The following is a 17751-nucleotide window of genomic DNA, read 5'->3' as shown; positions in this document are numbered from 1 at the left end:
GAAGCTGCATCCAAACAGGCCTCCTAAGCATTTCCAACTGAAGGGAAGCTTCCATGATGGGTGGAGACCCAGTTCAGCTGTCTGCACCACAGAGATTAAAGATGCGGGTAATTGTTGACTTTGCTGGATTGATATCTCCATGAGGTTATAATAAGTTGGGTTTTTTCATGATCTTTTTGTCAAGGTTCAATATTTATTTTTGCACAAGGTTAAGAGGTGTCAAATGCTTGGGCTTCTGTTGTAGTCTGGTTGATTGACACTTTTATAGCGTTGTAACAACACCAGTTTTTACATTTAAAAAACACCTCTTCATCGTGGTAGGATTCCCGATGAGAACCCAACTAATTGCAATTTGTAAAACTGTGAGGAAAGATGACTGCATCACAGAAGTGATAACACGGACTATTAGGTATCTTTCTGTTAATACAAACATTGATTTAAACACACAATTAACATAATTAGCAATAAACAAATAGCTTTAGAGATAACAGATACAACAGTTTTTAAGTAAAAGAAAAAACTTTATCTTACTCCCTACACGTGCCACTCTATATTTCAATTGAGCAAATCAATATAGTTCAACTAACACCTTATAAATAAAGTTAACAATTAGGTTGACTTGCTTTTCTCTGCGCAGAATCCTTGGAGAGAACCTTTCAGGAATAAACTGAAAGACACTTCTTAACAGACTTAAATCTTATGGCAAACTGAAACTACATACAGACCTGGTTCCTCCTCTTAATTGCATCATCTCTACCCAAAGCATAAGGCATTTTTCTATCTCCTCCTACAAGGGCCGGGATTCTCCGATCCCACAGCCAAGTTCTGACGCCGGCATCAAAAGTGGTGCGAGCCACTCTGGCGCCGATGGGCCTCCGGGACCAGGTATTCACCCCTTTCCAGGGGGCTAATACGGCGCCCGCTGCTCCAGCCGGCAGGCCACGGCCAGCGGGGGTCCACGCATGCGTGCCGCGGCCGGCGCGAGTTCGCGCATGCGTGCCATGGCCAGCGAGAGTTTGCGCATGCGCGTAGGTTCCCGTCTCCGCGCCGGCCCCTGGACAATATGGCAGAGCCCTACAGGGGCCCGGCATGGAGGAACATAGGCCCCCCACGGAAATAGCCCGCCCGCCGATCGGTAGGGTCCGATCGCGGGCCAAGCCACCATGGAGGCCCCTCCCCTGGAGTCAGACCCTCCCACGCCCCACCAGGACGGCCCCCGCAGCCAGAACTCCAAGGTCCCGCCGGGTAGTACCATAGGGAGCCTACGCCGATGGGACTCGGCCGAACTCGGCGGGCACTCGGCCTGTCGAGGCGCGGAGAATCGCCGGGGGGGGCGCTTTCAATGGCCCCCAACCGGCACAGTGGCGATCCCGCGGGCGCCCAAGAATCGACGGCCCGGCATCGGAGCATCGTGCCGCGATTCCCGCGCGCCCCCCACAGATTCTCCGACCCAGCGGGGGATCGGAGAATCCTGGCCCGGAAAGTCCAGGACCTAATTATCCAGGACAAAATACAATACATCGCATGAATTATCTACACCCCAGGACCTCCAAAACAAAACAATATTCCATTAGCCACTTCTCTGTAAACAAATAAATGCTTCTCAAATCTATCATCAGAACGCTTCCCCTGCAAAATCAAGGATTGTCTCTCATTTAGAAGCCTTTAATCACTTTCACAGACATACTGGCGTTAAAAATGCATCTGAAAACCATGGGCTAAATTCTCCGTCGGCGTGATCCTCCCTTTTGTCGGCAGCACACTCCTGCCCGCGGATTTCCCGACGGCGTTGGGGTGCCCACAATAGGAAATGTTGCTCTTTTATAATCAGTGTGTGTTAATGTGTATGGTGGACAAATAATCGCACAAGTATTTTAGTTCAATCAGAGTTCATTTATTAAACACAAAGTTATTTACTTAAGTAATCATGCGTTCATGCACACTAAGACTATAACTATTATGCTTAAACGACATTAACTTAACTTCCAGATGACCAGCAGATAAAGAGTAGATATGGCCTTATCTGTTTTCTAACTTCTGGCGGCTGGAATTCTGGTAGGTTGTCTGTGCTTGATTGTCGTCTTTCGGTAGATGCCGCGGGCCCTTGAACTTGGCTGATGTCAGTAGCTATTGTGAAGTCGGATGTCAGGCGCAAGAGCAAGTCCAAAAGAGAAAGAAATGCAGGCCTGCGCTGCCTTTTAACCGTTGAGTTTTCTCCACCCCTTTTGTGGGTGGTTTCTGGGTCACTGTCAATCAGTTGCTCAGGGCTCCGCCCTCTGATCAGTCACATCCAATCAGGGGCTGCCACATCACTTTTGGGGTGGTCACTCAGTGGCCAAACTGGGGAGTGCTCCGAGCAAGAACTTGGTGCCGCTTCGTCTGGGAGATGTTGTGATGAGCAACATGGTCCTATTGTTCCTTTAATTGCCTTTAATGGACCATTTGCAGGTGTGAGTTTCCACAGTCTGGGCGGCAGTTCGCAAATATATAAACTGCAGCTTGTCTGTGCCCAAGCTTGACCACATTTCCCATCACTCTTTGCGTGAGGCCATTTAAGATGGCCACAGAAACCCCATTGGCCAGCTGGCGGGATGGAGGATCCCGCTGTCAACAGAGCCGCACCCCACCAGAAAATGGGTGCGGCGGGACGGAAAGTCCCACCCCAGGTTTTTTTAATTGTTATGAGCCAGGGTTTAGAGAACCCCAAAGTGTATCATGGAGTTCACCTGACCCACAATTTTAATAGCTTGTGGTATGTGGAGCACATGGCCCACCCTACAGGTGTGGTACAGCAGAAATGGAAAAGTATTTTTTCAAGCAAAACAATGTTTATTCTATGAACTCAAGTTAACCTTTTTTAAACATACAGTGAACATCTTAGCAACCATTAATTCAAAATCAACCTCAAAGGCTACAACACTAAGTAATCCTCAATAACTTCCCAAACAACGCCTAGAAGACAAAAGAAACACCTTTTAACAGAAGTACATTAGGTTTACATTCACTACTGAGAACATTTATAAGTCTGAATGCACCAAATGATCAAGAGATGGTCTTTTCATGGCAGAGAGAACAGCAGTACACCTGCTTTGTCTGGCTTCAGCTCCAACACTGAAAGCAAAACACACCCTGCATCAAACAGCCTAAAACAAAAGTAAAAAGCTGACAGACAGCCCTGCTCCACCCACTCTCTGACATCACTGCAGTAATAAACACCCATTTATTAAAGGTACTCTCACTACAGATACTTATATACACACCCATTTATTTATTTTTAAAAAAATAATTTTTATTAAAGGTTTTCATAAAATATCAATAACAAAATAAGAAAAAAGAACCCAACAGGGTTAAGTACAAAACACAATCTAAAAAAGCAACCCCCAAAACCCCTCCCCCCGTACCTAAATAATAAAATAACATTAACACCCCGACTTAAGACAACAGGTGTATACACCCCCTCAGACCCTTCCAGTGTAAATAACATAAACAAAAATAAAGTAAACCCCCCGCGCTGCTGCTGCCATTGACCAATGTCTAGCGTTCTGCCAGAAAGTCTAAGAACGGTTGCCACCGCCTAAAGAACCCTTGTACCGACCCTCTCAAGGCGAATTTCACCCTCTCCAATTTAATGAACCCTGCCATATCGCTGATCCAGGATTCCACGCTTGGGGGCCTCGTATCTTTCCACTGAAGGAGAATCCTTCGCCGGGCTACCAAGGACGCAAAGGCCAGAATTCCGGCCTCTTTCGCCTCCTGCACTCCCGGCTCCTCTGCCACCCCAAATATTGCGAGCCCCCAGCCCGGTTTGACCCTGGATCCTACCACCCTCGACACCGTCCTCGGTACGCCCTTCCAAAATTCCTCCAGCGCTGGGCATGCCCAGAACATATGGGTGTGATTTGCTGGGCTCCCTGAGCACCTAACACACCTGTCCTCACCCCCAAAGAACCTGCTCATCCTTGTCCCAGTCATGTGTGCCCTGTGCAGCACCTTAAACTGTATGAGGCTGAGCCTCGCGCATGAAGAGGAAGAGTTCACCCTCCCTAGGGCATCTGCCCACGTCCCCTCTTCGATCTCCTCTCCCAACTCCTCCTCCCACTTACCTTTCATACACACCCATTTATAAACACCCATTTCTTAAAGGTACTCTCACATGACATAATAACATTACTGTAACAAATATAAAATATAACAATCTCTTACATTCATCACAATAGTTTTATATGGTTTCACACATGTCACTGTTCCTATGGGATTCATTGGTTCTGTACATAGTGTATACTGGGGGAATGGCGATGGGCTTTGAGTTGGCATGGGCTTATAAAGAGCCATGGGGATGAATGGATTCTTGAATTTGCACTGAGTTGGCATGGAGGGAGCATGTGAAGTGAGCGGGGTGATGAAGGCATAAACTGTAATCTAACTACGGAGATGAAATCTCGGAGAACCAAGGCCGCGTCCAATCTCTGTCGGAGACAGCAGGTCCGACTTCATTTCACACTCCCTTGCCAGAATGAAAATAGTAGAATCACACAAAATTTCCCAACTCAATTTCGGTAATGAAAATCTGGCCCACAGTATCAGGACAGATTATAGTGGCTGGAGCTCTTTTCTCTAGAAACAGACTGCTGAGAGGGGACCTGATTAAAGTATTTAAGATTATGAAAGGGTTTGATAAGGTAGACATAGAGAAATTATTCCAATTGTGGGGTAGTCTGAACCAGAGGTCATAAATATAAGACAGTCACAAGTAAATCAAACAGGAAACACAGGAGACATTTCTTTACCCAGAATGTTCAAAATTTGGAATTTGCTAACATAAGGAGTAATTGAAATAAATAGCAATGAAGCATTTAAGGGGCAACTCGATAAACCCATCAGGAGGAAAGGAACTGAACGATATGTTGACCAGGTTAGATGTAGAGAGGTGGTATGAGGCCCAGGTACAGCATGAATACCAACGTTGACTAATTGGGTCAAATGTACTGTAATTATATGCTAAAAACATATTTACTTAATTGTTGAGCTAACATTAAAACAGCAATTAATTTTCCCAAGTTCCTACTTTGAGGAATACCATGTTCACAGCTATTACCTAATAATTGAGAAAATATTACAGAAACTGTAAAATAAGGAAAAGGAGAGCAAATACAAAAATGAGAAGCAAGGGAGAAAGTCATAAAAACTGGAGAATAGCCAGAGGGGGAAAATGCAGAACTCATTTTTGCATTTTGAAATAAACATTATTTGATGAATGAAATGAAATGAAAATCGCTTATTGTCACAAGTAGGCTTCAAATGAAGTTACTGTGAAAAGCCCCTAGTCGCCACATTCCGGCGCCTGTTTGGGGTGGCTTGATGAATTTTGTTGAGAAAATGGCTTACCTTCCATTTTGACTACCATAACAAATATCTATTTCGGCAGGTGACAAATATTGGGCCACTTTAACTGATTGTCGTACTGATTTAAATTGTACATAATTATAGTCCTGGAAATGAACATGGTAGTTGCTATTCAAATTTGGCATTGTTTACCATAGCATTGCTATGCTATGGTGTGGGTGAGAGAAGTGAAAGTTCTGCTGTTGGGACTAGGGGCAAATGTGAAGGGGGATAGGAAGACCCTCTTAGGCATTCCAGGTTTGTGAGTGAGCAAAGCATTATTATTCAGGTGGCTGAGGACATATAGGTAGAGACAAATAAATGGGCACCCAACTGAGCATGGCCTTCTGGAGGTGAAAAAATTTGGAGAGAGAGAAAGTGAAGTAAAAATCCTGTTGAAGTGATAACTTTAACTCTGGTATTGGAAATGGATTGCCGTTGGATCTTATTACACATAAATACTGCCTCCACCTGATGCAAGGAAGTAAACTATTACTTGCAAATAAAATAAACATTATTCCAAGTTAAATATACAAAACTGTATCTAAGTTCAAATTGAAATTTTGCAATTTACTCAATTAAAAAGGAGCAGTATGCGAAAGACAGTGCTTTAGCAAAATGGGGTTATGAAATTAAAACATAGTTCTAAAGAACTAAAAGCCAAGCTGCCCAGTATACAAAATAAACAGATTTTCTGGTTTCACAAGCTTTACTGTCAACACTGCCAACATGCAGCAGTTTGAAGCAAATAAAATTGTTTGCACATTTTCCAAGATAGATTAACCTGATCCTTTTATAAACAAAAACATAAGGAATATATCCAAAACATCCCACACCTAAAGGATTATTTGTAACACCAGTTCTATTGATTTTCATTGATGCAATTACTTACCACAGATTTTTCTATTGCTCAGATACCCCACCGATAACAGACATCTGTTATCAACAAATGAGGTGATGAGCAATGATACTCTTTACTATTCTTAGCTGCTGAATTCTTTCAAAATATCTCTTCACCCACTGATAAGAACTTCTCATTCATCAATACATTTTTACCAATAACCTAATAATTGTACAATTAAGTCATTGATCTTCTTCGAAAGGAGAAACACTATTTTCTTTTAAAGAGAAACATTTAGACAACTCTGTTTTGAAAGTGATAAAACAGGAGTATCCAATCTTTTTGCGCGAGACACACATTTCAATTTTTATTTCTCAATCACGGGACCAATGAGCAAATTTTGGAAAGAAAAGTATTGGCACAATATTAACCATGATTATTTTAAAAAATCAATATCAATGCAATAAATTGATTATTTTAAAAAGGAATAATGAATAAAAATGATCATTAACAAGTGTCAAGCAACAGAGCTAACCAATTAAACATTTTTTGCCTTTTCGCTTAAAAAGCAGAAATAGCCTTGACTTTCGAACTAGCAAAACCTTCTAAATTCTAGGGAATACAACCCTAATTTGAAGAACCTTGCATTGTAGCTTGCCTAATGGAGTCCAGGTATTCTTCTCGTTTACCTGCGCTCCATTCACTCCATTACCAATATAACTTCCCACGGTGTGGTGCCTTTCTGATAGTACAGTAAGAAGTCTTACAACACAAGGTTAAAGTCCAACAGGTTGTTTGTTTTGAATCACTAGCTTTCGGAGTGCAGCTCCTTCCTCAGGTGAATTCACCCGAGGAAGGAGCTGCGCTCCGGAAGCAGGTGATTCAAAACAAATCTGTTGGACTTTAACCTGGTGTTGTAAGACTTCTTACTGTGCTCACACCAGTCCAACGCTCGCATCTCCACATCATTTCTGATAGTACTCCAGGTGTGGTCTAACCATGGCTTTGTACAGTTGAAGCACGATTTCTACCACCTGGTATTCTGTTCCTTTAGATATGCCGAGTCCCCCATGGTATTTACATCCCGTTATCCCTTAAAGGACTTGCTAGATCATTAATGTCAGAATTATGTTTTTTGGAATTCCTTTGCATGCCAAATCAGAAACGTCCAAAATAAATAAAGGCTATCCAAAATGGCATATCATGAATAAACTTTGCACAACATAATTCACTATAGAGACAGGCTAGGTCCCAAGTCCTGGTCAGCAGAGAAAGTATAGGGACTGGATCTGAATCAAGCAGCTGGATTTAACTGACATTACCTTGAGTTCATCTCACACACTCCAAACTGGCCTCAACATAGTTCATCTTACATCCTCTAAGCTGACCTCGTCAAAGTTCACCTCACACGCACTAAGTTGACCTCAACAAAGTTCATACGAAAGTGAGGGGGTCGAAAACAGGTTGCCTTTCAGCCTGGGTTTTACTCCTCTCCCAGATGCTGTACGGATAGAGTTTTGGGGAGGGAAGCGAAGGAGGGAAAGCGTCTGAGTGTGTGTGTCCGGCTCACTACTGGTCTGAGGGTTCTTGCTCACAGACACACTCACATACACAGACTAATTCATTCCCCTCCCAGGCCTGCGAGGATCAGACATTTTACTGCTGAGGAGGAATTCGGAACAGCGGTGAAGATGCCAAGACGTGTTTCATCACTCTACCCTGTCTGAGACACCAGTGTCCCGGGCAGGGGGTTGGGTAGCTGCTGTTGCTGCGACTGCTATTCCTCAAGATTGTCTCAGTCTATTCCACCATCTTGGCCCTGTGCTCCTTTAAGGGACCAGTAGCTGCGCAAGATGGCAAGAGTGAGAGCACAGCAAAAGGTGGAGAGAGACTCAACATAGACACTCACCTTCACACTGCTCTGCCAATCGCAGACAGGGCCTGTGATTGGAGGAGCAGCTCCTTGCAGATCACTATCTTTCATTTACCCGAGTCTGCGGAACAGATAGAGGGGAATGGCGGACTGTACGTTGGCCAAACCGGTTTTAAGGTATCTCAGTACTTTTGTAATTTGAGACATTCTGAATATAAAGGCTGTACCAGAGAAGCAAAGCAGATTAATACATATATACTATTCTACTTTTGGGCGGCTGGGTGGCGTAGTGGTTTGCACTGCTACCTACATCGCTGAGGACCCAGGTTCAATCCCAGCCCTGGGTCACTGTCTGTGTGGAGTTTGCACATTTTCCCAGTGTCTGCATGGGTTTCACCCCCACAACCCAAAAACGTGCAGGTTAAGTGGATTAGCCACGCTAAATTGCCCCTTAATTGGAAAAAAATAGTTGGGTACTCTAAATTTATTTTTTTTAAAAGAAAAAACTTCTGATAATTAGAAAATAGGTTGACAGCCTTTAAATGAGTACAATTAAATGAATTAGATAATGTGGGCATGCTACAGTTCAACAGATAACCAACCAGCAGCACAGCTAGAAATACTATGCCGTCCATCAATGCAGTTCTTGGCTCACTTTTCCCTTTCCCTTGCGGGGAGGCATGGTGGCACAGTGGTTAGCACTGCTGCCTCACAATGGCACGGACCCGGGTTCAATTCCAGCCTTGGGTCACTGTCTGTGCGGAGTTTGTACATTCTCCCCGTGTCCGCTTAAGTTTCCTCCAGGTCCTCCGGTTTCCTCCCAATGTCCAAAGATGTGTGGGTTAGGTGGATTGGCCATGATAAATTGCCCCGTGTTGATGGATGTGCAGGTTAGGTTATCGGGTTACGGGGATAGGGCGGGATGGACGGGAGAGTGGACCTGGGTAGAGTGCCCTTTCAATGGGCCGGTGCAGACTAGATGGGCCGAATGTCCTCCTTCTGCACTATAGGGATTCTCTTCCATGATTCTACCAGAACTGTTTCACACATTCTCCAAAAGTAAGGCAATATGGCTGGCCCAGTTGAGTTTCTAATCATGGTGATCCCCAGGGTAGGGGATTCAGAGGGCTGAATAGTGTGTTCTTTTCTTCCTAGATTGTCAAGTAATTATCAAACAGACTGGTGAAAGCAAATTAAGTGCAATGCTTAATGTTTAAAATTAATCAGCAATAATCAAAAGTTTATTTTGCTCAAGACAGATTGACAGATGGAGTACTATGGGCTGAATATTACGGGATGGGTGCAGATGGCTCCATCCTCACACTCTGGAGCCAATCCGCTCCATGTTGGCCTGCCCACAGCCATAACAGGCTCTGGGCAAGCTAAACCAGGGCGGAGTGGTACTTCTGCCCATCATCGAGGAGGAAGTCCTGCTCTCAGAAGTTTAGTCGGCAGTTTGTTAATCCCGACAGAGCCAAGAGCGTGTTTGCAGGCACTACCAAAGACTTCAAGAGGAGGAGAAGGCTCATGAATTTCCAGAAACAGAACAGCTCAGTCCGGGGTCTTGGTCAGGGAGAGTAAGGTGCCAGTTTGCAGGTTTAAGGCTGCGGGCAGGTAGGGAGAAAGCATGGAGTTTTATTTTCAGGGGGAGTCGACCCTGAAAAGGGCATCCCTTGAAAATAGAAATCCCCACCCTTGCTTCTCGCCCTTTGAAGAAATTATTTTAAAAATTGGGCTGCCCACTCCTGTCCGACTGCGCACACCAAACTTTTTATCGCATGAGCGGCATCTTATCAGGGTCAATTGGCTTAATAAGAAGTCTAATTGAGTCTTGATTATCAATTTAAAAATGGTGGTCTGGCTGCTGATTTGGGCGCCCGCTCCCTTCCCTGCAATATGGGGGGTGCACTGCAGTAACCCGCCAATTCTCCTTTGACAGAAAATCTGGGATCTATACTGCCCAGAAGGACAAGAGTAGCAGACACATGGGAACATCATCACCTGAAATTTCCCATCCAAGCTGCAAACCATCCTGACTTACAACTATATCACTATTCCCTCAATGTCACGGTGTCAAAAATCTGGAGCTCCCTTCATAACAGTGCCTTGAATTGGTCATACACCACCATTCTATCACCATTTCTGTGTTAAAATCCTGGAACTCTGCACATAACAGCATTGTGGAAGTTCCTTCGCCAGAAGCACTGCAGCAGATCCATAAGGTGGTTCAACACCACCACCTCAAGAGCAACTAGGGATGGGCAATAAATGCTGGCCTTGACAACGATTCCCATATCCAGAGCTCAAATTGTGTTTAAAAAGCTCACTGAATATATCATCAATAGTTCTGCATTATAGGGCAGCACGGTGGCATAGTGGTTAGCACTGCTGTCTCACGACGGCAAGGTCCAGGTTCAATCCCGGCTCTGGGTCACTGTCCGTGTGGAATTTGCACATTCTCCCCGTGTTTGGGTGGGTTTCGCCCCCACAACCCAAAGATGTGCAGGGTAGGTGGATTGGCCACGCTAAATTGTCCCTTAATTGGAAAAAATGAATTGGGCACTCTAAATTTATTTTAAAAAATAGTTCTACATTATGTGTTGCTTCTCTGGTGCCAAGGTAAAGGATATCAAGGAGAGGGTGCAGAGGAGGAGGATGCAAGGCAGAAGTTGTGGTACACACCAGCACAGGAGTGCTGTGTGAATTAAGCATGGTCGGAGCAGATTTTTGATGAGCTCAATTTTACAGAGTTTGCAAGGTAAGATATCAGCCAGGAAAGCACAGTAACAATTGAGTCTAGAAGTAACACTAGCATAGATGAGACTTTAGCAGACTGGTTGAAGTGAAGGCAGAGTCAAGAGGATGTTATGCAGGTGCAAGTAGCCAGTATTAGTGATAGACTGGATAGGAGGTCAGAAGCTCAGCTTAGGCTCAAAAAGATGTCATATTCCAAATGATACAGTTCAGCATCATACAGCCAGATAATCTGCTTTCAACTTTAACCCTTCCTGCCAAAATCCTCATTTGTACTTCTGCTATCTCCAGTTTTAGTTGCTCTCCTGACTTTCTTGCAAACATTCTATCTAATACTTCACTGCCAGTGTCCTACCCCACACTGTGCCCTGCCAGTTTATCAGTTGTGCTGACCATTGATTTTTTTTGTCTTTATGCATCAAATTCAAATTTTATCTTCATTTGAAAATACTTCCTTGGCCTTACTTCATCCAGATTGTGTAAGCCTTCAGAGCTGTATGTGACAGCTGTGCCCTTTGGTTCTAACTCTTGCCTCCTATGAATCTCTCCTTCCTTCTGCTCCACGACTCATGATAGTGACATCAGTTGTCTTAGACTTCATCTCAAATTCTCTTTACCATTTCGACTTCTTTCCTTGACTATGAAAGCATTCTCAAGACCTAATTTTTTGACCATGCTTAAGTCATCTCTTAACTTCCTTGTACTGTTTTGCTTCAATGAACTGTTTTGAAATATCTGTTAAAGCTGTGATTGAAATACAAAGTATTTTAGATATGGTTAGGAAGAGAAATCTGATTTAAGTACTTTGTTTACTAAATCTAGATGAAAATGACAACATATTAAAGTTGATTTTAAAAATGAATAATTCAATGTTCCTTTTGGGGAAAATTCTGCAGATCACACATAAGACTACATACCTTTTCTTCAGGAATCCTTTGACGGACAGACTCCAGATAACTGCCTGTGTTGTCAACATTTGTATAACGTAGTAAAATACGAGCAAAATCTTCTTCACTAATTGTAGCCATTCCTTTGGAGTACGAAAGGAATTCAGTCTCCAAAATTTCAGTCTGTATATTATCCATGAACCTAAAGTAACATTACAAAGACAAATAAATCTGAGCATACAATCAAAGAATCAAGTTACTTTGAAATAAAAAATTGACTGGTACATATTTTTGAGTAGAACCATAGTGAAAATTACTGAAAACTGCAGAAGTTCTAGATATACCTCGTTTTGCTTCATAAGAGCCTTAGTAAAAGTTATAACTGCTAGCCATTTAAAGTGCCATTTAAAGTTATAGCGACATTACTGTTTACAGTCCATTTACACCTTATGAATCTGCCAACCAGGGTTACAAAATGTAATTTTAGCATAAAGTAAAGATTGTGTTTCAACTTTATACTAAATAACATTAATGCAAAATAAGGCAGTGGAAATTATTTGTTTGTAAACATAACTTAATGAACAGGTCATATGCATTCCACAAACACAGAACTAAATTTACTGTGAAAATAAAAGTTATAGCAAAATTACACACAGAAGGCCATTTAGCCCATCAAATCCATGCCTCTTTATGTAGAAGATCCACTCAGTCCCATTCCCAGACTAGTGTTACAGACTCTTGTTGGTCACAGACTAGTGTTAGAGACTCTCGTTGGTTGTGGCAAGGCTTAAACACCTTAATGGCTACAAAGCGAAGCGGAGCAGAATCTCCGGCAGCAGCGCACGCCTCACCGATTACCTCAATGTATTCTATGCTCGGTTTGAGCAAGAAACCATCAAACCAGGACGCACCCGAAGTCAGATCAGCCTTCTTGAAAGTGAACCCTCAGAAGGTGACGGGACGGATGGGGTCCCTGATCGTGCACTCAGATCATGCGCGGACCAGCCGGCAGATGTGCTCGCAGACATCTTCAACCTCGCCCTACTTCGTTCCGAGGTCCCCACCTGCTTCAAGAAGACCGCCATTATACCAGTGCCAATGAAGAACCAGGCAACGTGCCTGAATGACCATCGTCCGGTGGCCTTGACATCAAATGCAATGAAATGCTTCGAGAGGCTGGTCATAAGGCACATCAACTCCATACTCTCAGAATTCCTAGTTCCACTGCAATTCACATTCCGCCGCAACCGGTCCACAGTAGGCGCCATCTCCCTGGTCCTACACTCATCCCTAGAGCATCTCGCAACAAGGACTCCTACATCAGACTCCTATTTATTAATTACAGCTCCGCCTTCAACACCATAATCCCAGCCAAGCTCATATCAAAACTCCAAAACCTAGGACTTGGCTCCTCACTCTGCAACTGGATCCTCGACTTTCTGACCCATAGACCACAAACAGTAAAGATAAACAACAACAAGAAATGTAATTTCAGCATATAGTAAGGATTGTATTTTGTTGCTCCCTCTCTTTATAATAACCAGTGTGTGAGCGAACCCCATGTATTGGACAAATGATCACACAAGTAGTCAGTTCAATCAGTTGATTTAGTGGGCACAAGGTTATATATTTAGATAATCATGCGTTAATGCACACATAGACTATAACTATCAGTTTAAACAACCTTGACTTAACTTCCAAATGAATGGTTCGGTGCAGGGTAGATATTGCCTTATCTGTTTCCTCACGTATGGCAGCTGGGTCGTCTGTGCTGAATGGTCGTCCTTCGGTAGATGTCGTGGGTCCTTGAACTTGGCTGATGTTAGGAGTTTTGCTACGGTTGGTGGTCAGGAGCCGATCCAAAAGAGACAGTGTGGGTTGTGCAGGGCCTTTTAACCGGCTTGCGTTTTCCCCGTCCCTTTCGTGGGCGGTTTCTGGGTCACTGTCAATCAATTCCTCAGGGCTCCACCCTCTGATTGGTCACATCCAATCTGGGGATGCCACATCACTTTTGGGGTGGGCACTCAGTGGCCATCCTGAGAGTGCTCCGAGCAGGAGCTCGGTGCCATCTAATCTGGAAGATGATGTGATGGGCCTGATGGTCCCATTGTTACTTTAATCGCCTTGAATGGCCCATTTGCAGGTGTGAATTCCTGCATACTTCTGGACTGCCGTTTGCAAATATACAAGCTGCAGCTTGTCTGTGTCCCAAGCCTGACCACATTTCCCATCATTCTCTGCAGCCGGCCATAATTTCAACCAGCAAAGTAAATTATGCACAATTTGGTTCTGCAAAGGAGAGGCCATCTGGACCCGGGGAAATGGAAGAGCATCACATCTCCTCGGATAAGGAGGCGGTTGAGGAGGCTGGTGAGGGTGAACCCATGGAGAAGGAGTTGGAAGGACCTTGGGTCATGGTCAGGGGTCGCTTGGTCCGTACTCATAGCCTCTAGGTTTGGAGACGAGCAGGACTAGGGTGAGATATCTTCAACCGCGGGGACTGCTATCTCAGCATCAGTGTGGTATCAGCGGTAGATTTCCATAGTGATGCCCAATGCCAATGGCAGAGTGCTAAAGCCATTGGTTGGACTTTACGGGAGAATAATGATGAGTCGCATTGAGGACAAAATGATGCTTCACTCTTCCGCAGCAATATGTCTGACTCTTGCCTGACAGAGAACTGAATGCGTCCTACCAATAAACAGGCTTATCATGGACTTTAATGACGGGGGACGATCTCTCATCTGCTGCAGGTCACGGGTCCTGGTGAGCTCCTCCAACTCACCTTTGGGGTGGGTCAGTCCCTCTACACTTTGTCAGCCCACAACATCCTCATCACCAGAAAAGACTGACTGCAATGAGAGGCCTGGGCTTTGATGCCAAGAGGGAGCATTGTCACCTGCGGGAAATCCATAAGGTGGCTGGCTGAGAGATCACTTGGAAGAGCAAGGGGTGGGTCAAGGGGTGCAGTGAGGGACTGGAGGTGACAGACCTACCCTGGCCGTGCATAGGTTGCTTATCTTTTTCCTGCACTGCTGCCCGTCCTCTTCTGGAGAGTGCTGGCACTCACCAAGGCAGCTATTGCCTCCCAGGCGGGGGTGGAAGCCTGCTGTTGCCCACCATCCAGGAGTCGGGTCAGGGCTCCGTCTGTGTAACTCGGTGCTGGTTTTCACGCTGCCATCCCCTCTGATGGATCTGGAACAAGTGCTGGACAATGCTGGAGAAGCATTTATTTTTTTAAAAAATATTTTATTCTCCTCCTTTTTCACATTTTCTCCCAGATTTACACCCACCAACAATAAACAATAATCAGTAACGAATATGTCAATCCCCATATCAACAACAACGATCCCATCCTCCCACCCAACCCCAAACATTAGCCCGCATGTTCACATAAACAAATGACAAAAAGGAATCAGGAATCACCCACAGTCCTCCTCCCCCCAACCCTCCCAACCCCCCCTGCAAATAATGTTATCCAGTTCTTGAAAGTGCATAATGAATAATGCTCATGAATTGTAGAACCCCTCCATCCTTCCCCTCGATTCAAACGTAACCTACTCAAGAGTCAAGAATTCCAACAGGTCCCCCCGCCATGCCAGAGCCCAGGGTGGAGAGGCTGCTCTCCATCCTATCAGGATCCGCCTTCGGGCGATCAACGAGGCGAAGGCTACAACATCTGCCTCTGCACCCGTTTCCAATCCCGGCTGGTCTGACATCCTGAATATGGCCTCCCGAGGGCCCGGGTCCAGTTTCACGTGCACCACTTTAGAGATTACCCTAAAAACCTCCTTCCAATAATCCTCTAGCTTTGGACAGGACCAAAACATATGAACGTGATTTGCGGGGCCCCCCTCGCAATGTTCACACACACCTTCTACCCCTTCAAAGAATCGGCTCATCCTCGCCCTCGTGAGGTGTGCTTTATATATCACCTTCAGCTGTATCAGCCCCAACCTCGCGCATGAGGTGGAGGCGTTCACTCTCCGGAGCACCTCACACCAGAACCCCTCCTCCATATCCTATCCCAACTCTTCCTCCCACTTTGCTTTGATCCCTTCCAGTGGTGCGTTCTCCTCTTCCAAAATAGCTCCGTAAACCGCCGACACTACCCCCTTCTCCAGTCCCCCTGTCGTCAGCACCTCCTCCAGCAATGTGGAGGCAGGCTCCACCGGGAAGCTCTGTGTCTCCTTTCTGGCTAAATCTCGAACTTGCATGTATCTAAACATTTTCCCCTGCTCCAGCCTATGCTTCGCTTCCAGCTCCTTCAATCCTGCAAACCGACCCCCAAGAAACAAATCTTTTAGTGTCTTAATCCCCTTCTCCCATTTCTGAAAATTTCCATTCCACTTCCCTGGTTCAAATCTGTGGTTCCCCCGAATCGGCATTTCCCTCGACCCTGCCCCCAACTCGAAGTGTTGACGAAACTGCCTCCAAATTCTCAATGACGCTATTATTACCGGACTCCCTGAGTATTTCCCTGGGGCCATAGGGAGCGGCGCTGTTGCTAGTGCCTTCAATCTCGACCACCTACACAAACTCTCCTCCATTCTGACCCACTGGGAATCAACCCCTCCGACCCATCGCCGCACCTTCTCCACACACATTCGCCGCCCAGTAATAATACATCAGGTTCGGAAGACCCAAACCCCCTGGCCTGCCTTCCTCTTTGTCGCAGCATCTTTCTGACTCTGGCCACTTTCCCTCCCCATATGAACGAGGTTATCATTCCTTCAATCTCTCTGAAAAATGCCGTTGGCAGGAAAATCGGCAGGCATTGGAAAATAAACAGAAATCGCAGCAACATGTTCATTTTAACCGCTGTACCCAACCCGCCAGTGACCGAGGGAGACCATCCCACCTTGCCACATCAGCTTTCACTCACCCCACCAAACTAGAAATGTTGTACCTGCGGAGCCCCCCCCCCCCCAAACACTCCCGGGCAACCTGCTTCCCCAGGTATCTAAAGTGAGTCCCTGCCCTACGGAATGGCAGCCCCACCACCCCTGCCGAGACACCACAGAATACTCACTCTTGTCTAGATTTAGTTTGTACCCCGAGAAAGACCCAAACACCAGAAGCAGCTCCAATATTCTCCCTATTGACACTCTCGGATCCGACACGTATAACAGCAAGTCATCGGCATACAAGGACACCCTGTGCTCTATCCCCCCCGCACTATTCCTTCCCATACCCCCGAACTTCTTAATGCGATGGCCAACGGCTCAATCGCGAGTGCAAACAGCGGGGGGGACATAGGACATCCCTGCCTAGTCCCATGGTGGAGAGAAAAGTATCTTGAGCTGATGTTATTTGGGAGGACACTCGCCCTCGACTCCTTATATAGTAGCTTTACCCAGTCCACAAATCTTGGTCGAATCCCAAACTGCTCCAGAACTGTCATCAAGTACCCCCATTCTACCCGGTCAAATGCCTTCTCAGCGTCCAATGCCACAACCATCTGTTTCCTCTCCCTCCGCCGGTGCCATAACCACGTTCAATACTCTTCTAACGTTTAAAAGTGATATGGGCCTATACAACCCACACTCGGTCGGGTCCTTATCTGTTTTAAGCAACAGGGAAATCGATGCCTGCCCCAAAGTTTGTGGCAACACCCCCTTCCCTATCGCCTCCTCAAACATCCCCACCATCAGGGGTGCCAGTTGGTAAATAGCTCTCTCCTGAGGATTTTAAAGTAAACAATTCTTTGCTGTGGGCAGACATGATTACATCTTTTAAGGCACAAAAGTAAATAATATGAAGACAGTGCTATGTATATATCGTCATGAAGATACAGCACAGAGAACAGTAGGATTCATTTTGGATTGGTTAAAGACACAGATGTATTAAATAGCTTCATTCTCATTAACATCCATGATTGCAAAAAGGGCTATCAGGGTTAATTTTAAGTGGTTTGTTAGGTTTTACACTAAATCCTTCCCCTTCCTTCAGAGCAGATCCTGCATCTTGATTCAGTCATTTTACTATCATCCTTGTAAAAGCTCTGTCTACTG

General features: G+C 45.2%; 1 protein-coding gene across 7 annotated transcripts in view; it reads right to left on the bottom strand.

Annotated features, from left to right (window-relative positions):
* Positions 1 to 17751, bottom strand: part of micu3a (mitochondrial calcium uptake family, member 3a) — a 223157-nt gene that overhangs the window by 55422 nt on the left and 149984 nt on the right. For all 7 annotated transcript variants that reach the window (XM_072496845.1, XM_072496841.1, XM_072496846.1 and 4 more), the window contains one exon: positions 11768 to 11939. In XM_072496845.1, coding sequence (XP_072352946.1) covers positions 11768 to 11939 — 172 coding nt within the window. The remainder of the gene's footprint in view (positions 1 to 11767; positions 11940 to 17751) is intronic.

The sequence above is a fragment of the Scyliorhinus torazame genome, chromosome 3 (assembly GCF_047496885.1).
Source record: "Scyliorhinus torazame isolate Kashiwa2021f chromosome 3, sScyTor2.1, whole genome shotgun sequence".
Taxonomy (NCBI): domain Eukaryota; kingdom Metazoa; phylum Chordata; class Chondrichthyes; order Carcharhiniformes; family Scyliorhinidae; genus Scyliorhinus; species Scyliorhinus torazame.
Note: the sequence above shows the minus strand (reverse complement) of the source record. Positions and strands in the feature narration are given on the sequence as shown.